General features: G+C 43.5%; 1 protein-coding gene and 1 long non-coding RNA gene across 2 annotated transcripts in view; one reads left to right on the forward strand and one right to left on the reverse strand.

Annotated features, from left to right (window-relative positions):
- The window catches only part of PXDC1 (PX domain containing 1), a 40,246-nt gene extending 36,971 nt beyond the window's left edge, over positions 1–3,275 (forward strand). Inside the window, exon 5 of the mRNA XM_007522202.3 lies at positions 2,158–3,275. Within this exon, the coding sequence (XP_007522264.1) occupies positions 2,158–2,275 (118 nt within the window). The 3' untranslated portion in view covers positions 2,276–3,275. The remainder of the gene's footprint in view (positions 1–2,157) is intronic.
- LOC132538022 (uncharacterized) overlaps positions 1–22,572 on the reverse strand; it is a 397,739-nt gene that overhangs the window by 320,427 nt on the left and 54,740 nt on the right. The gene's annotated exons all lie outside the window — the stretch shown is intronic.

Here is a 22,572-nt window from a genome sequence, read left to right on the forward strand (position 1 = left end):
GTATATAAATACTGTTAACTAAACCTCATTTATTTGATCTGGGGCCCATATTCAGCACAGAAGCCTGTGTAACCTCTGCACCCATGTAGGTCTGAGCTTGCATTCCATGGTCATAACTAGAAACATTCTAGGCTGCACTCATTTCAAGACCAGTCTTCCTCAAGTGGCAGAGTGTGTTGCCCCGGCCTTCCTTCAGAGAGTGGGGCAGTCCCTACCGTTGCTGTTCCACATTGAGGGCAAGGTCCTGTAGAGACCCACAGGAGGGTCCACAGAGTTATTTCTATGGAGATGACCAGTGACAGTGGAGAGAGGGATCTGTTAGAGGTCTAGGCCCATTATATCTAGGTGGGAATCCCAGGGTTCCTCAAGTAGGGTGGCCTGGTATGATTGGGTGGGGGTGTTAGTGACCAAAAGAGCCACCATTAAAGTATGCCAGTCTCTTGCCCTTATCCAACTTTTGTAGTCCTTACTTTGCCTGACAAGTTTATCTTTAGAGTAATTGAAAGAAGTGAAATAGGAAGTAGGTGAAGAGGGTAAGGGGTAGCCCAGCACACCTGCACACAGATGGCTCACTAGCTCATGGCCTCTAGACACCCCCCCCCCCATGCTGACACAGGGCAGGCACCATGGGAACAGGGCTGACTGAAACACATGGTGGGGAGGGGCTGCCTTTGACTTCATGGGAGGGGTTTCTGGCTGTGCCCTTAGTGGACCCTCCCTCTTGGCCAGGTGTCACAGATCCCACAGTTCTCAAGAAACCCTGGCATAGGGCCAGATCTATGAGAAATAGCAAGAGTTGTAATGTGACTTTTCCTGGCATGAACGCAGAGGCCACATCTGAAAAATGTGGCCACACTGCTTCATAATGACTGACAGACAGAGCAAGAGAGTCAGGGGAACCTCTGTGATTCCAGGCAAGCTTAACGGAGAAGCTCCTGTCTGCACAGTTACTCAGGGGAGCACTTAGAAGGAAGCCCTGTCTCTGGCCTGCCAGGCAGCTCTCTGAGAGCCTAACAGAAAGCAGCTGGATGGGCAGCTGCTGTCTGTCTCTCAGGAGCCATCTGCTGTAACACCATGAAGAGTAGGGGTGAAGAGGAGATGACAGTGACCACAAGGTCAGAGGTTAAGGAAAAAAGAAAAGTAAGTGACTGGAGGCCTTAGGATGCAGCCATCTTCAGTAACACTGGGGATGACAACTGTGGTGAGGCTGTGGTGTCAATGCCACAGGACTTGCCAGAGCCCAGCAGGCAGTCCCCATGCTGTCCTCTGGGGAGGGTGGGTATCAGAACACAGGAGCAGTGTCCCCACTGGACTCAGGAAGTGAAGTGCCCAAATGGAGGGGTGAGTCAGTAGGGCCCCTGCCTGAGGGCCATCCTGACTGACTGCAGAGGTTGTAGGCTCCTAGCACACTCACTACAGTGCTGAGGTGAGCCCATCCCCCACTTCAAAGAAGGGTTGGAGCAGAGGGGCTGGGCAGACCGTGGGAGTGGGAGGATAATAATAGGGACCCAGATCTCAGGCCTGTGATTCATTTCCAGAGCGTCACAGTTCTCCCATCCTTCCTGGCTTCTCAAGGGTCTTGATGGGAGGCTGGAGGTAGATAGTCATCTGGATAGCTTGCATCTTGGTAGTCATGTGGCCCTGTCCCTCACCAGGCACCCCTGCCCTCCCTGATCCCTCACACACACACACACACACCCCAGCTGGATTGGAGAAAAGACTGAATACTCTATAATACTGACAAGTTGGCAAGATAGACTTCTGCTAGCAGTTTTTTTTTTTTTTCCAAACAGAGCACTGCTTAGCTTTGGTTGGGGGGGGGGGGGTTTGAATGAGGGACATGGGAGCCTCAGGCATGAGAGTCTCTTTGCATAACCATTATGCTACCTACCTCCCCCTCCTTTCCCTCCCAGTTTTGCATAGCCTTTGGCTACCAGGACTCAGAGCTCAGGGAGGCGGAGCTGGGCTGACAAATGCAGTGGGGAGGGGAATGCAGAGAGCATTTCCACATTTACATACCTCACTGTGGGGCCAGCCCTTGGAAGAATCAGTGTAGAGACGTGTTCACCTCTCACTGGGGCTGCATGCTCTCACCTCTCCTCCACATACCCCATGATCCCATGTAAACTCCCTCATCTCTGTTGTTTTTCATTTCAGATTTGAAAATGGAGCCGAGTTCACCTCAGAGCTGGAGGATGGCGAGGACCCAGCTGCTTATGTTACCAACCTGTCCTATTACCACCTGGTGCCCTTTGAGACTGATATTTTGGACTGAGACTCAATTAGACCCTCACTGCCCTAGCCCTTGATCGATAGTTCTGCTGTGGGCTGAAGCCATTGCTCCAGGCATGGGTCAAGTGTGAACACAATGACCTTCGTGACTGCTCATGGGCCCCACCATCCACCCACACACCATGAGGCCTTGATATCCTGAGTGGAGCAATGGAGACTCCTGTGATGAGGGCTACCTCCTCATCCCCAGGTCTCCAGCAACCAGGAGTCAGGTCCCAGAAGGCCCACACAGTCTGCTTTTTTTGTGGGGGACTTTGCTTTCCATCCTTCACCACCAGCCTGTTTCTTTATTCCTGGAACTTGTTCCCCATGCTCAAGTGCCTGTAGAACTCCTCTGGGACTGGCCTGGTACCTTTCCCTGCTGTTACTGCTTCCTGGAGCAAAGCAGTCCTGGCCACCCCTCACTCCCCATCATTCCCTCACATGACAAGCACAGGAAACATTTCATGTGAGATTGGGATGAGTCACCAAATTCTGGGGAATATTAAATGATCCAAGAAGTTCCTGAAAATGGACAAGTGGCTTGCATTTCTGTATTACCTCTTTACTCTGGAAACTGGACTGTGTCAGACAAAGGGAGTGTTTACAGAAGGGTAACTGTGACAGTGGACTATGTCTGCAGGAAAAGGAGAGATCCTGTGAGCTTTGACTGGAGTCAGCGATGCTCCTTAACAGGAAGTCAATCCTCACTGGGTCTGCCCACTTGCTTAAGAACAGTCTTGGGACCATCTCTGTGCTGAAGGTTCCCCTCTGTGCTGCGTCTAAGCTCTCTGTGAGGTCACTGCTGTGTTAACCTGCAAGGAAGTGAACCACAGGCGAGCTGAATCTCCTTTTCCCGGTTCTGGGTTCTGTGTGTATCTCTTCACTGTGTCTACTAATGACCATCATTTGCTAATGTAAATTATAGTAAATTATTGAGAATCCTAATTCTTTTACACAGCCTAATTTTTAATCTATTTTAATGAAATAAAAAATGAGTTACACTTGTCTATTTAAGGTATCTATGCATAAAGGTCTGCCTCTTTGGATGCCTGTCCTATCTAGAGAGGGGATGGAAACCAAATATTTATTACCCCTTAGGATTGGTTTTGGACATTCTTATCTCTTGTTATTTAGGAAATATGGTATGTTCTCATCTGAGGGAATAATCTGTTCAAATTGAAAAGAAAAATGAGTGAGCAGTATGTTTTGTTTAACTTGGGGTTAACTCCCCTTCTGCATTTTCCTCTTGGACAACCACAAGAAGCTTCGCTTGTGACACAATGCCATACAGCATATGGCATTTTCATGGGCTTTGTGTGTCCCTTGTATCTTCCAGCTGTGTCCAGTTTAACTCCTCCTGCTAATATTGGGTGGCTAATATTGACCAGTGGTCTTTTTTTTTTCTTGAGGTGTAAAATTCAGTTCTGCACAAGGATAGGACTGCTTGTCGGCAGTTAAAGTTAGACTCTATAACCACGTTCAATCAGTCACCCACTAACATGTCAGTTTGAAGCTATAGCTACAAAGGGTCAGGGTTGCTTGGCATGACCCTAGATGATGCGATCTAAGATTAATAAATCAGCTTAAACCAAAGACAACTCTTGGCACTATTTGAAGGAACTATTTTGTGACCAATAGTTAATGTGTTACAGCTAAATTTGAAATAAGATAAGGCATATAGCAGAATCTTACCATCCCCCTTCCTGCTTGCTCTTCATGTTCAAAGTAGTCCGCAGAGCTTCAGACTTGTTATAAAATTTACTTTAGGCAAAAATATATGGAATCTCATCTTGACTCAGGAGGCCAGGTAAACTGATGGTCTCTGGACCTTATCCTATTTGCCCTGGAACTGTCTTCATGTTTTTTTGTTGGTTTGTTTGTTTTATTGGTGGGGCTCAGTGCCAGCACTACAAATCCACCCCTCCCATTTTTCCTTTTTCTTTCTATTTCATTTGACAGGACAGAGAGAAGTTGAGAGAGGAAGGGGAGGTAGGGAGAGAGAAAGATAAACACCTGCAGATCTGCTCATGAAGCATTCCCCCCTGCAGTTGGGGAGCAGGGGTTTGAACCCAGGCCCTTGCACATAGTAGTGTGTGTCCTCTATTGGGTTTCACTGCCCAACCCCCTTCATCACTTCCTGTATTTATAACCACCTCTTTCTGCTTCATAAATATTTCCATAAGACAAAAGAATGGTGGAGATAGAGCTGAGTATTGCTCCTGTCTCCATTGCATTTGAGTTGCAATTTGAGTTCCATTATTGCAGAAGCTGCCATAAGAGTGGTTGGCTTTCTGTGGCACTGGGAAGCTGGCCCATGTCAGGCATCAAATTGCTGCTTTGAGGAGTTTTCCTCATGTTCTGCATAGTTACTTCTGCCAGCTACCCAGTCATTGTGATGTAACTTCCTACACTCGTTTGCTAACATGGACTGAATTTCCCCATCAGACTTCAAGGTGGGCTCCCTAAACCCACTCTCAGCTTCCACTGAAGAAGTGTCACTGTTTGTATTCAGTGCTCAATGGCATCCCTAAAATAGGGACCAGATATTTGGATACTAACTTTCATATAAAGCACATCCAAATTCTCTGGCTTCCATTTTTTTCTAGAAAATATAATTTTTAGGTCCATTCTTCATGTTTCCATTTGAAAGACTCATAAGGAATATATATATATATATATATTTCAGCTTGGCAATTGTTTCATCTGATAATGGGAGCCCAGTGTACTGGACCGCCTGACTTTTCAACAAGAGCTAGAAATTGATTTTCTATGTGACATATTTCAATTCCAAAGTGTTGGGGGAGGGGTGGAAACAGTAGCAAAAAAAAAAATTGACCAAGTAAAAGAATCAGTAATAAGTCAGCTCTTAACCTTCTAAAGCTCTTTATGGTTCCATGAATCAACACCGGAGGATTCAGCTTCATGTGTGAAGTTTGCACTCTTGCCTATACATTTCTCCAGTGACTGCCTTTGGACAGTCTGTTTCTGCCCTCATTTTCTCTGTGACACGTTCTCATTGGTACTGCTCTGGTGACCCGGAGCCCCTTGGCAGCCATGGTGCAGACATTCTACTTTGTTACTGACAATTGTGTGAGGACTAATGTCAAGAAACTCATTTACTGTATTTGATAGGCTTCAGCAAAGTGCCATCCATTTAGAATAAAAATATTCTGGGTCTTTTTTTTTTTTTTTTTAACAACTCACTTAAGTCACCTGTGTTTCCTATTAAAAAGGAACTTTGAGCAAATGCTGATCCCCCTCCCTGAGCAGATGATCTCATCAGTGTGTCCTGGAACCTCACCCCTCCAGAGCCATACCCTACTAGGGAAAGATAGAAACAGACTGGGGATTTGGATCGACCTGCCAACACCCATGTCCTGCAGAGAAGCAATTACAGAAGCCCGACTTCCCATCTTCTGCATCCCACAAAGAATTTTGGTCTATACTCTCTGAGGGCTAAAGAGTAGGGAAGTTTCCAATGGAGGGGATGGGACACAGAACTCTGGTGGTGGGAACTGTGGATTCTTACAATCTTGTTAATCAGAAAGCTCTCAAACTTGAAAAAATATATAAATACATTTCCACTCTGATTTGTAAGTAGATGCCAGGTTTCACATATGCTGCTCACACAGTACAGAAATGAACAGTCTTACCTCCGAGTCCCTGTCAGTCTGTGGCCACAGTCCATGATCACAGCTGGGAACATTCTGAGCTGCACTCAGTTCAGGACCAGTCTTCCTTAAGTGACAGCCTCCCTTTGAAGAGTGGGGCAGTCCTTAGCGGTGCTAGTTCATAGTGAGGGTGTGATCCTGAAGAAGCCGACAAGAGACAAGACGGCTTATACTAAAATTCCTGATTTTTACGTTCATGTACCTGGCTTTTTGACTCTATATACAGAGCATCTCATCCCACGTTACCTAAATTTATTTGTTTATTTAGCTTAATTTAATGTTTTCTTTCCCCCTCAAAAAAATTAACTGTTTCTTCTTCTGTCAATTTGATGCTATAAAGTTTCAAACCTATACTTCAAAAGTATTATCAGTCTGTTAATCTACTCATATATTCATTCAAAAAATAACTGGGGCACAAGGGCCATGGAGAGGGTATCTCAAGACAAGAACACACCGTTTCATATTGTAACGCCTAACCACTGATGTTTGCCCCACCTTAATATAAATTTTCCCAAGAAGAAATAATCATTTCTGGAAATAACCCTAAATATATATAATATGCCTTCATTAAATAAAAGTGACTTTTCCTCTGACATCCAGAGAGTACTCAGCTCTGAGTATCAGGTGGTACACATTAGAAAAGGTCTCCTCTGGGAGTCGGGTGGTAACACAACAGGTTAAGTGCTGGTGGTGCAAAGCGCAAGGACTGGTGTAAGGATCCCGGTTCGAGCCCCCAGCTCCCCACCTGCAGGGGAGTCTCTTCACAAGTGATGAAGCAGCTCTGCAGGTGTCTATCTTTCTTTCCCCTCTCTGTCTTTCCCCTCCTCTCTCCATTTCTCTCTGTCCTATCCAACAATGATGACATCAATAATAACAATAACTACAAAAAAAAAAGGGGGCAACAAAAATGGAATAAGAAAAAAGAAAGAAAGAGAGAAAAAGAAAAGGTGGGGAAGCAATTACAGAAGCCAGACCTTCCACCTTCTACAACCCACAATGACCCTGGGTCCATGCTCCCAGAGGGACAGAGAATGGGAAAGCTATCAGGGGAAGGGGTGGAATATGGAGATTGGGTGGTGGGAATTGTGTGGAGTTGTACCCCTCCTACCCTATGGTTTTGTTTTTTGTTAATTAATCCTTTCTTAAATAAATAAATAAAAAAGAAGTAAAAAAAGAAAAAGAAAAGGTCTCCTTTTGACCAAGCCAATGTGTCCCGGAGTTTCACATCTTCAGAGTTCTACCCCACTAGGGAAAGATGGAACATACATAAAATAGACTTCCTAGCTTCTTCCCATGTGAAGACCCCTAGTTTCATTTGTTCTATTCCTACCTTTATGTTCCTGTTTGTTGAGCAATTTGCTTTATATCTTAGTGCCTTTCAGCCACCAAGTTGCAGATGCCACTATGATGCCATCCTGATCCCCCTTCCTGTGCAGATGACCTCATCAGTGTGTCCTGGAATCTCACCTCTCCAGAGCCCTACCCTACTAGGGAAAGATAGAAACAGACTGGGGATTTGGATCGACCTGCCAACACCCATGTCTTGCGGAGAAGCAATTACAGAAGCCCAACTTCCCATCTTCTGCATCCCACAAAGAATTTTGGTCTATACTCTCTGAGGGCCGAAGAATAGGGTAGTTTCCAATGGAAGGGATGGGACACAGAACTCTGGTGGTGGGAACTATGGAATCTTACAATCCTGTTAATCAGTATTAAATCACTAATAAAAAAAAAAAGGGAAAAAAATGGCCATGAGGAGCAGTGGATTAATCATGAAGCCCCAATGACAGAAAAAAATAATAATAAAGTAAAAATATAAACAGTCTGCTCTCAAGATCTGCACAAAAAAATAAAAATAAACCCTACCTGGTCCTTTTGGGGAGACCCACTAGAAAGGTAGATGTGTAAGTCATGGGTTCCAGGCCCGTGACTGAGGTTGTAGCAGATAATCAATTTCAAGTCTAGAGTTGAACTTCCGTTTTTTTTTCCTTTTGTTGCCCTTGTTGTTTATCATCGTTGTTGTTGTTGTTGTTGTTATTATTGCTGTCCTTTTGTTGGATAGGACTGAGAGAAATCGAGAGAGGAGGGGAAGACAGAGAGGGGGAGAGAAAGACACCTGCAGAGCTGCTTCACCACTTGTGAAGTGACTCCCCTGCAGGTGGGGAGCTGGGGGCTCAAACCAGGATCCTTACACCAGTCCTTGTGGTTAGTGTCATGTGCACCCAACTTGCTATGCCACTGCCTGACTCACAAAAATCAATTCATTTCAACTTCTATTGTATTTACTACCAGAGCACTTCTCAGCTCTGGCTTATGGACAGGCTGGGGATTGAACCTGGGACCCTTGGTACTTCAAGCATGGAAGTGTTTCTGCATAACCATTGTGCTATCTCCCCAGCCCTAGAATTGAACTTCTTTTCAGTGATGTTCATTGTTTCTGGAGATGTCTAGACAGGGTGGTAAGAGAGATGGAACCTGTAAGGCCCAGAGCAAGACTGCGATGGAAGGTGGATGCACCACGTTCTTGTATTCTTATATCAGTGTTTCCACTTTATAAATAAAACCTAAAGAAAAGGGGCAAAAAAAGTATATTTTTATTGTCCTTTTCTTCATTCAAAAGATGCTTAATGGCCAAGTATGCCCCTGACCTTCTAGGTAACCCTGAAGGAGGGATTTGATTTTTTTTTTTTTTTGCTGGCTTCTGCTAACAATAAGTTTAAATGGGGGGTTGGGCAGTATCACAGCAGGTTAAGCGCACATGGTGCTAAGCACAAGGACCAGTGTAATGATCCCAGTTCGAGCTGCTAGCTCCCCAGCTATAGGGGGTCACTTCAGAGGCAGTGAAGCAGGTCTGCAGGTGTCTCTCTTTCTTTCCCTGTCTTCCCCATCTCTCTCCATTTCTCTCTGTTCTATACAACAATGACATCAATAACAACAATAATAATAACCATAACAATTACAAAACAACAAGGGCAACAAAAGGGGGTAAAAAAAAGTTTAAATGGTACTTTAAACAAGTGATCCTAATTCTCATAGCTAGAGATTTCAGAAAACTTTCCATAGGTGGGTAATTGGATTATAAAGTTCTCCAGTGGACTGAAATTTTGACTCATTGTAATTAGTCTTCTTATCTCCATGCAATTAATCTCTCTCTCTCTCTCTCTCTCTCTCTCTCTCTCTCTCTCCCTCCCTCCCTCCCTCCCTCCTTATTTCCCTCTTATGAGTGGCACTGGCTTGTGTCAGCCCAGGAGCCTGCTGATTTGGAGAGAGAAACTGGCAATCAAGCCCATGAAATTAGTCCTTTGAGACATTTGGCAGACAGCTGACAGTGACTTTCCAGCCCCTGAGGTCTGAGCTCTTCGGTGACAGGACTGTTGTCAGTCACATCTAGTTCTGAGAAGCTAGCGAGGGCATTTGACAGGAAGCAGGGAGGAGAGGAGAAAGAGAAGTGATGTTTATTGCTATTTCTATGAGTAGCCACTGTGTCCCAGAAACTGTGCAAAGGGTTGGGCAGATAACCCTTCTTATGGAAAAGAAGCCAAAACAGTGTTTGAGGCAGCAAAAAGAGGGAGGATAGATACAAAGGAAAAGGAGGAGGGGAAGAAAAATAGGCCTAGTGAGATAAACTATCTGCTAGGGCATTTGGAATATTTCTGTTAATCTTACAGAAGGAATACTTGACTATTTTAGTCTCTGATGAGCTTAAATATAGCAGTTGTTGAGGGAAGAAGCCAGTCTTCTTCTACCCTCCTAGGTGCTTATGACTGGGACACATGTAATAAAATAAAAAAATTAAAATAAAATAAAGAGGTGCCCCCATCATTTTCAGAGACTTATCTCATGATGTTCCCCCTGTTGGGCTGCTGTTGTTCCCTGACACTTTCACTTCACTTAACTATCAGCCAGCCACTCAGAAACTTAGAACTGGAGCCATGTTGCACCCCTCTGTGGCACATGGTCCTGCTGGACATGTCTCACTAGGGTCCCGAACCACTGTGTCGGAACACCAGCCCCCTCCAGGGTGGGAGACTCTATCTGCCTTTGTATTTTCAGCTTCATTCTAAACTGCACAAGGAAAAATAGTGAAAACAAACAGTGGCATTTTCAGAGTGCTGCCACAAAGCAGAATTTCTCTTCTTCCCGATGACTGAGGCAGCCCACCTTTTCAAAAACCTTCATAAATTTTGGTCCCTTCACGAAGAACAGATGGTCTGGAATTCAGGAGCTTTCACAGCAACAACGATCCAAGAAACCAATCATCTCACACAGCAGCAGGAGTCAGCAACTCAGAAAGACTGGCCTGTACAGCTACAAAGAGGTGAGACTTGTGGGATTTCACCAACCAGTGGGGAACAGGTGACTGTTGCCTCATTGGCCTTCCCAGGGGGGCTGGGTATCTGGTTGAGTATTTCCACTCAGTAAGGTCTCTATGACTAGTAATCTCTGGTTCCTTTCATCACACTGCATGAAAAGCCAAATCATGGTAGAAGTTTCTCATCTGTAGGTCTCAGTTGAGCCTTAATTATTCATATGTGCTGCATTAATTATTCAAGACAAGAAATTGGCATGCAAAGCCTGAGTTTACCAGTAAACAGAAGGCAGCACGAGTAGCATTTGGCAGGAGGGAAAGGAACTGCTATCTCCCCATTGGTGTGTGGGGCTAGGGGGTGGGTCAGGCTTGATTTGTGTGACCATAGGACACAGCTCTCCAATACTGTCACCTCAGTAATACTGGGGTGGGGGAGGAAGGACACTGGAGATTAGATTCTATGTCCTTTCGGCAGGACTTCTGGGGCCCAGTTAACTTAATCTTCACCAGGCGGTAGCAGCTTTGCCAAGATGCCCGAGATATTTTTGCATTTTCAGTTGTTGGTTGTAAAATGTATTCCTAAGTAATCATAACATTTTGGCACCGATCCTTGTCCCAGTGTGGGGTGTGTGAAATTGAAAGTTGACAGAGCCCAAGAAAAGTGGATTGATCCTTGGATGGTTGTGGAGTCTTCCCATTAACAAGGCAGCTAGGTTTACTGAGGTCAACTTTCTGGGTCTCTGCCCAACTCTACCTCCTTCACTGAAGCCTGGTGATGTCCCTGGGTCCTGCTTTCCTGGCACCTGCTCACTGTTGTACAAGTCATGTGTTCCAAGTCATGTGTCTGACCACTTCAGACCATGTCCCTCTCCTTCACCAAAGAGGCTGGCACAGCCTCTGCACCTCCCTCATCTGCCCTGCCCTCTGGGGTGGCATCTCCTCACCCACACACACTCACAGGGAGGTTGACACCTTGTTAAGGCCTGCTGGGGCTCATAGCCAGACCTGTTCTCAGGAGATGGGCCAGTTTGTAGCCTCCCAAAGATGAAACTTCTCTTCACTCCTCAAGTGAGCCTTTGGGAGTATTGAAACTAGAGCCCATGGCCCTCATTCAGAGGGGCACCTTTTCCTAATCTACACAAAGGCACTATGGGTGGGGTGGCTGTATTGATATCCTACAATTGCTATCTCATAGAAATGGTCTCTGCTTTGGTAATCTCTTATTCATCTGGTTGTTGGGGAGAGAGAGAGGGAGAAGAGAAGAGAAGAGAAGAGAAGAGAAGAGAAGAGAAGAGAAGAGAAGAAAAGAGAAGAAAAGAGAAGAAAAGAGAAGATAGACACTAAGATACTTGAGTTTCTTTTGTGCCATAGCATCTCCTGTGTGGTGTTGGTGCTCAAATCTGGGCCGTGCACAGGGCAAGGCACATACCCTCCCTAGTGAACAATCTTCTCTAGCTAATTGTCATCTTCTCTTTATTTAAATGTTTATTTATTTATTCCCTTCTGTTGCCCTTGTTTATTGTTGTAGTTATTATTGTTGTTGTTACTGATGTAGTTGTTCTTGGATAGGACAGAGAGAAATGGAGAGAGGAGGGGAAGACAGAGAGGGGGAGAGAAAGATAGACACCTGCAGACCTGCTTCACTGCTTGTGAAGCGACTCCCCTGCAGGTGGGGAGCCAGGGGCTCTAACTGGGATCCCTATGCCAGTCACCAGTCGTTGTGCTTTGCACCATGTGCGCTTAACCCATTGCGCCACCACCTGACTCCCTATTGTGAACTTCTTAAAGGGCCAGGTTGTGCTTTGCTTGGCCTGTGTTCTCAGGCCTAGCACCAAATGGGACTCGAACAAGCAGTGCCTGAGTGGAGACAGGCTTTAGCACCTGAGACAGGCTCCTTACCTGACACACACCTGCCTAAAGGAATTGGCCTTATGATTGGGAGGCTTTACAACTCGAGAATGACTAGCATTTCAAGGCTTCTATTACCTGCCCATAGGAAAGAAAAGTCTTGAGTTTTCATGGAGTTCCTGCAAGCAACCTTCATCACCAAGAAAGGTGTTACTAGGAGGAAGAGAAAAAAAATCACTCTCCTGGCAACTGACAAGTTTGAAGAGACCCCTTGTCTTATTATTCTCCTCTCACTAGCCTTGTCTTACTGCTTAGCCTCTCTCTCTTGCCTTTCCTCCCTGTGCCTTGCCCACTCACTATTCTCTGACCCCTGAAGTGGAAAGGACTTACACTCACCTCAGAAATTCGTTGCATGGGCTCCATATGGTGGCCCTTGGAGAGGGTTGAAGACAGGGTCCAGCACAGATCCATGCCAGTGCATGTCAGCTGTGTGTACAACAAGAATTCTTCAACATCATTACTGTGTGGAAAGCATGTCCTCTGAATCCATGCTGTTTACTCTGAACAAAACAGACACTTCAGCAAAGAAACAATCACTCATGAATGCCAACTGGGTGATGCTGGCAGGAAGGACTGTGCTAGCCAAGGTGAGGGTGGGCACTGTCAATGCCCAGGACAAACCTATGGAAGGGAATCTGAGCAGGCTCTGGGTGGGGGTGGGGGGGGAGGCCTAGAATTTGAGTGCCTGGATGGTGACTTGGAGGCAGCTACTGGCATGAGCTCAGACAACAGCAGCCAGATAGGTAGGATATTACAGTTAGCAGGACAGTGAAAAAGGGGTTCTAAGTGGGATGCATTGGATCGACCTTCTCGTGGTGCATCCCGTGAGTACCCACTCATTGGGGAAACTGATGATCCTTCCTAGCCGACTGAATCCACATGGATCCCAGTCACTTTCAAAGCCAGCAACAAGCAGACATCAGGCTCAACCTGACGCTGTTGACTGGAAGAAGAAGGGCAAACGCTAGAAGAAGAAGAAGTGTGACACCAAGGAGGTGACTATACCTCAATCTTGGGTTAGAAAATGGAGGAAAAAGAAAGGAAATCTTCTGATTTTTCCTGAAGTGCACCCCTCCTCCCCCACCCCAAAACCAGAACCCAGGGGCTGGAGAGCTGCTACTAGCAAGCTCCCTGTTGAGCTTTTTTCTTTACCCAGATTCCTAGCTCAACAGGGGTATCATTCCAGTTCTTTTCCTATTTGATATCCTTCTATCTCTCTCTCTTTTTTTTTTTCTAAGTGAAAGGAGCTCTAGTTGAGTAACAAAATACCTGACCAACCAGAGCCTCATCCCTGCCTGGGAAAGACTACCTGGAGGTTTTTTTTTTTTATAATTGGTGGTCTTTGCTCAGGCTGCCTGAGCTAATCCTGAACCCACCAAGCTGCAGACTGACTGTTAGGGTCTTTTACTCTATTTTATTTTACTATTACTATCATATATACGTGTATCCCTCTATCCCCTCCTTCTTCAGGTTGACCAAAATTAACTATTATTGTTTTTTCCATTGCTAGGTGACTGGCTGTCCTGTCCATTGTGAGAGGAACTTGTCTCATTCTACCTCTTCCATCCACTCTCCCTTGTTTTCCTCCTCCCAGCTAATTTAAAAAAAAAAAAAAACTTTCCTTTCACTGCTATTTTTTTTTTCTTGTTCTTATCTTCTTTTCTTCCCTCCCCCTTCTACTACATTCTGAATTCACTGATACTCGCTTGTGAATTATTTGGGGGAAGAAATCTGACTCGGAGTAGACTCTCTTCTCTACTTCCCTTTCTCCTCTTGCTACCCCTAGAATTTACAGTGGACAGTAGATTTGCATAATTGTCTATTCTTGCTTTCTCTTTTTTCCTTTCTCTTTCTCATTCATTTAGATTTGGTTGCTATTTTTTCTTGGACCTGAGGTGTTGTTTGGCTGACTGGTATTGGTTAAACTGCATCAATCCTTGCTTCAGTTACTATTGTTGTAATTCCTGAGGTTGGTGACTGCATTTATCATAAAGGTGTTTAGCATAGCATGGCTTGTACTTAAAACACAACAGCTGAAGAACGACAGAACAGAAAAATAAAAAACGCATCGATTTAAAAAAATGGTTAGATCAAGAGCAAATAAAACTACAACCACAATGAAACAAGACAGGATCCCAGAAGAAACTCCAAATCAGTCAGAAGTAACCATAAGTAAGAAAAGTATGCAAGCAATAGCAAATTTAAAAATTGCAGAAATGAAGACAACTAAGGAGGAAAGGGCTATCAGAATTAGGGAGACAACAGATGAAACCCTCAAGGAAAATACTAGCTACCTCGAGGTAGCTAGGTGACTCATAATTTTCAGTATACAAGTCTTTCACTTCTTTGGTTAGGTTTATTCCTAGATATTTTATTGTTTTTGTTGCTATAGTAAAAGGAATTGATTTCTGGATTTCAATTTCTTCTAACTTAGTGTTTGCCTAGAGGAATGCCACTGATTTTTGAATGTTAATTTTGTAGCCTGACACCTTACTGTATTTCCCGATGATTTCCAAAAGCTTCTTGCTGGATTCCTTAGGTTTTTCTGTGTATACTATCATGTCATCTGCGAATAGGGAGAGTTTGACTTCATCTCTTCCAATCTGTATCCCTTTAATTCCTTGCTAGTGCCTGATTGCTATGGCAAAAACTTCCAACACTATGTTGAATAGTAATGGTGATAGTGGGCAGCCCTGTCTAGAACCTGATCTGAGGGGAAATGCTTCCAGTTTTTCACCATTGAGTATGATGTTGGCTGTAGGTTTGCTATATATAGACTCCACTATCTTTAGGAATTTTCCATCTATTCCCATTTTTTGTAGTGTTTTGATCCTAAAGGGATGTTGGATTTTGTCAAAGGCTTTCTCTGTATCTATTGATATGACCATGTGGTTTTTGGTCTTGCTTTTATTGATGTGGTCGATCACGTTGATTGATTTACGTATATTAAACCAACCTTGCATACCTGGGATAAACCCCACTTGATCATGATGAACAATCTTTTTAATATACTGCTGTATCTGGTTGGCTTGAATTTTGTTCAATATTTTAGTATCTATGTTCATCAGAGATATTGGTCTGTAGTTTTCTTTTTTGGTTATGTCCCTGTCTGCTTTTGGTATCAGAGTGATGTTGGCTTCATAGAAGCTGGCGGGGAGTACTCCATTGTCTTCAATCTTCTGGAAGACTTTTAAAAGTAGAGGTATGAGTTCTTTGAAGGTTTTGTAGAATTCATTTGTAAAACCATCTGGTCCAGGACTTTTATTTTTGGGAAGATTTTTGATAACTGTTTCAATTTCATTAGCTGTGATGGGCCTGATCATGTTATTCACTTCCTTTTTACTTAGTTTTGGAATTTGGTAGGTATCTAGGAAATCGTCCATTTCTTCCAGGTTCTCTAGCTTGGTGGCATAGTTGTTCATAGAAGCCTCGCATGATATGTTGAATTTCTGCAGTGTCTGTTGTGATATCTCCTCTTTTATTTATGATCTGATTTATTTGGGTCTTCTCCCTTTTTTGTTTTGTGAGTCTGGCTAAAGGTTTGTCAATTTTGTTCACTCTTTTGAAGAACCAACATTTACTTTTGCTGATCTTTTGTATGGTTTTCTTATTCTCAGTGTTATTTATTTCTGCCCTAACTTTAGTGATTTCTGTCCTTCTGGTTGCTTTCGGGTTCCTTTATTCTTCTTCTTCTAGGTCTTTAAGATGTGCAATGAGGCTGTTTATTTGTGCTTTTTCTTGTTTTCTAATGTGTGCTTGTATAGCTATGAACTTCCCTCTCAGTACTGCCTTAGCTGTGTCCCAAATATTTTGATAGCTTGTGTCTTTGTTTTCATTGAAGTCTCTAAACATTTTGATTTCTTCCTTTATTTCCTCTTTGACACAGAAGTTGTTAAGAAGTATACTGTTGAGCTTCCACATTTTGAGACTATTACTAGTCTTTTATTGATTGTTAAGTGTTAGTTTAATTCCACTGTGGTCTGAGAAGATGCTTGGGATGATTTCAATTCAAGCTCTTGAATTTTCAAATTCAAGCTCTTGAATTTGCTGATGCTGTCTTTGTGGTCATATGGTCTATCCTTGAGAATGACCCATGTGGATTCGAGTAAAATGTGTATTCCAGTTTCTTGGGATGAATGACTCTGAAAATGTCTAACAGTTCTAGTTTATCTATCTCTTCATTTAGCTCCCTTATGTCTTTATTGATTTTCTGCCTGGATGATCTGTCAAGTTGAGAGAGTAGGGTGTTGAAGTCCCCTAGTATGACTGTGTTGCTGTTAATATATTGCTGTAGCTCTTTCAGTAGACGTTTGATGTATTTAGATGGCTTCTCATTAGGTGCATAGATGTTAATAATTGTTAAGTCCTCTTGATTGACTGATCCTCTGAGCATTAAGTAGTGTCCATTCCTATCTTTTTTAATCTTTTTTTTTATTTTTTATTTTTTTATTTTTATATTTATTTTTATTTATTTTTTTAAAATATTTATTTAATTTATTTATTCCCTTTTGTTGCCCTTGTTGTTTTATTGTTGTAGTTATTATTGTTGTTGTCATTGTTGGATAGGACAGAGAGAAATGGAGAGAGGAGGGGGAGACAGAGAGGAGGAGAGAAAGATAGACACCTGCAGACCTGCTTCACCGCCTGTGAAGCGACTCCCCTGCAGGTGGGGAGCCAGGGTTCGAACCGGGATCCTTATGCTGGTCCTTGTGCTTTGCGCCACCTGTGCTTAACCCGCTGCGCTACAGCCCGACTCCCTTTTTTTTAATCTTATCTATTTTAAAGTCTATCATGTCAGATATGAGAATAGCTGTTCCTGCCCTTTTTTTGTGGGCCATTGGCTTGTATGATAGCTTTCCATCCTTTCACTTTAAGTCTGTGTTTGTCTTGTTGAGTTAGGTGGGTTTCCTGTAGACAGCATATTGTTGAGTTGTATTTTCTGATCCATCTTCCTACTCTGTGTCTTTTATTAGGTGAATTAAGGTCACTGACATTTATTGATATCAAAGATTAAAGATATTTTAACTCCATTCTTGTAGAGTTTTAGAGTGTTTTGATATATGACCTATTTATGGTGGTCTGACTGTTTATAGAAGACCTTTCAGAACTTCTTTCAGGGCAGGCTTGGTGATAGTTGATTCCTTCAACTGTTGCTTGTCTGAGAAGATTTGTTGCCTCCATCTAGTCTGAATGACAGTCTAGCAGGATATAGTATTCTTGGTTGAAAGCCTTTCTCATTGAGCACTCAATAGATATCTTGCCATTCTCTTCTGGCCTGTAGTGTTTGTGTGGAGAAGTCTTCTGCTAATCTTATGGGTTTCCTCAAAGAGTAGATGACTCTTTGTTTTTCTCTTGCAGGCTTCAGGATCCTTTCTTTATCCTTATTCCTTTCCATTCTAAGTATGATGTGTCTTGGTGTCTTTAAGTCTGGGTTACTTCTGTTTGGGACCCTCTTGGCTTCTTGAATCATTATGTCTTTGATGTTGTCTAGACTAAAAAGTTTTCAGCTATTATGGCCTGAAGAATGCTTTATTCCTCTCCCTCTCTTTCTTCCTCCGGTAAGCCAATAATGCATATATTGTTTCTTTTGAAGTCATCCCATAGGACTCTGTTGTTGTTTTCAGCATCTCGTAATCTTTTTTTGAGATCTCTTACTTCTTTTTTAGTTGTGTCTACTTTGTCCTTGATCTTGCTAATTCTGTCTTCAGCCTCATTGATTCTATTCTCTCTGCCCTCTACTGTTTTCTGGAGTTCATCTATTTTGTTACCCTGTTCTGATACTGTTTTAGCTTGTTCAGCTAGTTGTGCTCTTAGCTCAGCTTTATCAGCTTTCAGCTCTCTAATAACCTTGAGATAATTAGTGTTTTCTTCCAGAGTCTCATTTGTTGTTCCTGTATTTCTGATTACAATTCTTTCAAACTCTTTACTCACTCCTATGATTATTTCCTTAGCTAGTGTTTGGATGTTGAACTCGTTTTTTTGTTCTTCACCCTTTGGGGGACTTTTAGCTGGACTCTTGTCCTGGTTTGCTTCTCCATTATTTCTTCTTGTTGGTTTAACCATTTTATATATTATGTTATGAGTTCCCTCTCTCAGTACTTTTCAAATTACTGGTCACTATTGCCTGGATTGACTTGTCTATGTAAGGTAATTAAAGGGTTCACAGTGGTGGAAGTTAAAAGTTGTTTCAATAGTATTTTAATCCCTGAGTTGGAGCTCAGTGGTTTAAAAGCCTCTTTTTCTTTTTCTTCCCTGTAGGCTATGGGAGCCTGAGGGCTTTTAAACTACAAGTAGGCTTCTTAGCTTAATCACTGACTCCTGATCAAGAGATAAAGCAGGGTGTGGCAGAGATACTCCAGTGGTTATGCAAAGAGACTTTCACAGCCCTACCGCTATGCCACTGAGGTATAGGTCTTCTCCTGAGTTTCCTGGATAGATTTCTGTCCCCTGGTGTCTCTCCCTGCTGCTGCTCCAGACTCTGAGGGCAGTAGCAATGGAGACTCAGAGTTGCACTTGGTGAGTCTCTGGGGAGTCCTCTCCTCCCCTCAGCTGTCCCCTTGTTGGTGGAACAGACTGGAGGTGGTGTCTCAACTGACAAACAAAGACTGTTACCAGCACTTAATCTCTCCATAGGCTCCTCTCTGTCACCAGCCACACGTGTTTGCACTCACTTTAGTCACTATCAGGCCATTCCTAATCAGGGAGTCCTGAGTCTCCCAAACAGACTTGATGAGTCTAGACCTCAAATAAATCCCTCTCTCCATTGTCTCCAGTCATCTCTATCAGGAACAACAAAATAGACCCCTTTGGGGGCCCCCATAGGACCTTGTCCTCAACCTGGATCAACAATGGTAGAGAATGCTCCATCCTCAAAGGAAGGATGGACAACATAGTCTATAATACACCTGAGAAAGATGGGTTGATACTGGGGCAGCATGGAATGTTCCTACTCATGACCACAGAATGTGAGCTCAGATCTAGAGGGATGTAGAGGTCACACAGGCTCCTAAGCTAATTATGGTCCCCAGATCACATCAAATTGATGGGGTTTACAATAATATTTATATCCCTTTCCCATATTAGGGAGCTACTCTCTTTCCTGATCCAGCTTTCTGGTCCTTTTCCTAGCCATGACATCATCTCCCCAGACAATAATTAGGATCCACCTGCATATCAGATTTCAGGTTCAGGCAAAAAAGAAAAGAAAAACAACCAAAAAACAAAAGAATAAACAAACCAAAAAAAAATCCACACAAAAAAACACTAGTATAGCTACAGGCCATTTAAAATATAACTAAAATATGCCAACTAGCTATCCACAAAATGAAGGGACCCCCCAACAGTTCACCTGCACTATTCCAGCCTTTAGGTCCACAATTGTCCAACAGTTTGTTTGGCTTTGTATGCTAACTCTCTTTTCAGCCACCAGGTTCCAGATGCTACCAGGATGTGACCAGACTTCCCTGGACAGACAACCCCACCAATGTGTCCTGGAGCTCTGCTTCCCCAGAGCCCTTCCCCACTAGGGAAAGAGAAGGACAGGCTGGGAGTATGGATAGACCTGTCAACGTCCATGTTCAGTGGGGAAGCAATTACAGAAGCCAGACCTTCTAACTTCTGCATCCCACAATGATCTTGGGTCTGTACTCCGAGAGGGTTAAAGGGTAGGAAAAGTACCAGGGGAGGGGTTGATATACAGTGGTCTGGTGGTGGGAATTGTGCAAAGCTGTACCCCTCTTTTTTATTTATTTATTTTTTAATATTTATTGTATTTATTCCCTTTTGTTGCCCTCGTTTTATTGTTGTAGTTATTATTGTTGTTGTCATTGTTGGATAGGACAGAGAGAAATGGAGAGAGGAAGGGAAGACAGAGAGGAGGAGAGAAAGATAGACACCTGCAGACCTGCTTAACCTCCTGTGAAGCGACTCCCCTGCAGGTGGGGAGCCGGGGTTCGAACCGGGATCCTTATGCCGGTCCTTGTGCTTTGCGCCACCTGCGCTTAACCCGCTGCGCTATAGCCTGACTCCCAGCTGTACCCCTCTTATTCTATGGTTTTGTCGATGTTTCCTTTTTATAAATAAAAAAGTTTTAAAAAGAATCTTTATACAAAAAAAAAAAAGAAGAAGAATTTGAGTGGCTGAGACAAGAGGAATTCAGCTGCGAGATTCTAGTGCCTGCAACTGATGAGGTGGACACTCCCTGAGCTCCTTTCCAACTGTGGGTCCCAGCTGAAATGTCACATCTCAAGCCTCTCCTGATACCTGCTAGGGATTGTTCCTTTGCCCTATACAGTTACATATCAATGCCAATTCTAGCTTTGTACAGTGGCAGTATCGTAGCCAATGAGGTTTAGCAATGCCAATTCTTTGGCACCAGTTGTGTGATCTGCAGCTCCATTCACTCCTGGTACCAATAACTGAGATTGCATGAGTGAAAGGGAATGTTCTCAAGGATACTGACCTCACTTCAGGTGTAGCTGACCTTTGGGGGTTCCACTTGGCCAGCCCAACTGTACCTGTGTCTGACTTGGCCACATGTTCAGGAGTTTTCAGACTTGATTATTTGCTAGAGTGACTCCAAGAATCCAGGGTAAAGGCTATATTTGTGGTTGTCATTTTATTATAGAGGAGGCAAATCAGAACTACCTGAATGAATACAGATGCAGGACAAAGACAGGGCAGGCAGGCAGGGGTGTGTGTGCATGTGGGGGTGCACAGAGCTTCCTAGCCCTTTCCTCATGGAATCCACATATGTTACTCTCCCAATGACTCTTTGTTTATTGTTTCATGGGGTTAAGGAGAGAGAGAGAGAGAGAGAGAGAGAGAGAGCGCACTAGTGAAGAGAGGGGAGAGAGATTATAGCACAGGAGCTTCCCCTGGGTCATGGTACTTTCCGTGTGGTGCTGGGCCTCATGTGTTGAAAGGCACATGCCCTGCCCAGGGAACTCACTACTTTTTAATTAAAACATTTTAAATTATCTTTATTTATTTGATAGAGACAGTCAGAAATTGAGGGAGGAGGGGAGACAGAGGGAGAGAAACAGAGAGATACTTGCAGCACTATTTCATACTTGTGAAGCTTTCCTCCTGCAGATGGAGACTGGGGGCTTGAACCAGAGTCCTTGGCAATGTGATATGTGTGCTCAACCTGGTGTGCAACCACCTGGCCCTGGGAACTGTCCTTTGGGCCCTTTCAGAGCATCCTTGAATTCTCCAGTCAGGAAGCCTCAGAGTCTGTTTTTCTTAATATCCACAGTTCTAACTGGGGTCTCATTACAAAGGTACGACTGACTAAGTCATTAGCCACATGTCTAAATGCAACCTTCACTCTTTTTCCAACCAACCTGATCTAGTGGTTGGTTGGCCTTTCAGGTGAGCTGTGCCCTTTCTGAAGCCACCTATTCTGCTTTATTAGCATGACAAAATTTGCCTGTCACTGAAGGAAGTTCCAAAGGGTTTTGAAACTCCACCAGGAAGAAATTGGGTCACAGAGCATATGCAGTTTTCATTACATCCCAGTTCTTACAGTATAATGGGTAATTTATGTAATCGTTGTTGAATGTATATTTCTCCCACTTACCTGCAGGCTTGGTGAAGGAAGGGATTTGATTGTTGCTTCATGATAAACCTAGCATGTAGTTCCTTGCCTGGTACCTAGTAATTGCATAAAATATATTTACAGAGTGAATGAAAAAGTAGTGAGGGAAATAAGATGGGAAAGTCATAGTGGGCCCAGACTATAGGAATCAAATGTTCTGTGGCCTTAAATGATTCCAGCGTTTCTCACATTACATTTCAGGAACTGCTGTGGGAAGGTTTTTGACATCTTCCAGACCTGCTCTGGTCCACGGGTTCCCCTTTGCATCATGAATCTCATGAACTCTGGGAAAGAAGAGGGTGATGGCAGTAGATGACTCAACGTTGGGTTGCAGTAAGGGGTGTGAACTTAACTCTGGGATGAGAGGCAAGGGCCAAAAATACAAAATATGATAAGATTTGGCTCTCATGTTTAACAGTCTGGGAAGTGGTAAAATAAAAAATCGAAGAAGGAAAGGAACACTGAGGTCCATAAGATGGGGCAGGGGTTGAGAGGAGACCAGCCTTGGTTCCTACTGGACTCATTTCATAAGCTTCCATCATACCCACAAATGGCCAAAGAAAGAGAGGGAAAAAATGACATTCCTTAGTAAAAACAGCAGTGACATGGAGACAGATGGTGTAGAGATCAGCTATGTGTCTAATCCAGATCATTCAATGCACCCCCTCTTTCCAAAGAAGAATTAACTGGGTTATACATGTTTAGGTAGAGCTCCCTATTTTTTAAAAAAACTTTATCTGCCCCTGTGGTCTTAACCATCTTCTCTAGAAAGCATATGATCATTGAATATTAGATTTAGAAGGAACCACAAA

Source organism: Erinaceus europaeus, chromosome 4, assembly GCF_950295315.1.
Source record: "Erinaceus europaeus chromosome 4, mEriEur2.1, whole genome shotgun sequence".
In the NCBI taxonomy this organism is placed as follows: Eukaryota; Metazoa; Chordata; class Mammalia; order Eulipotyphla; family Erinaceidae; genus Erinaceus; species Erinaceus europaeus.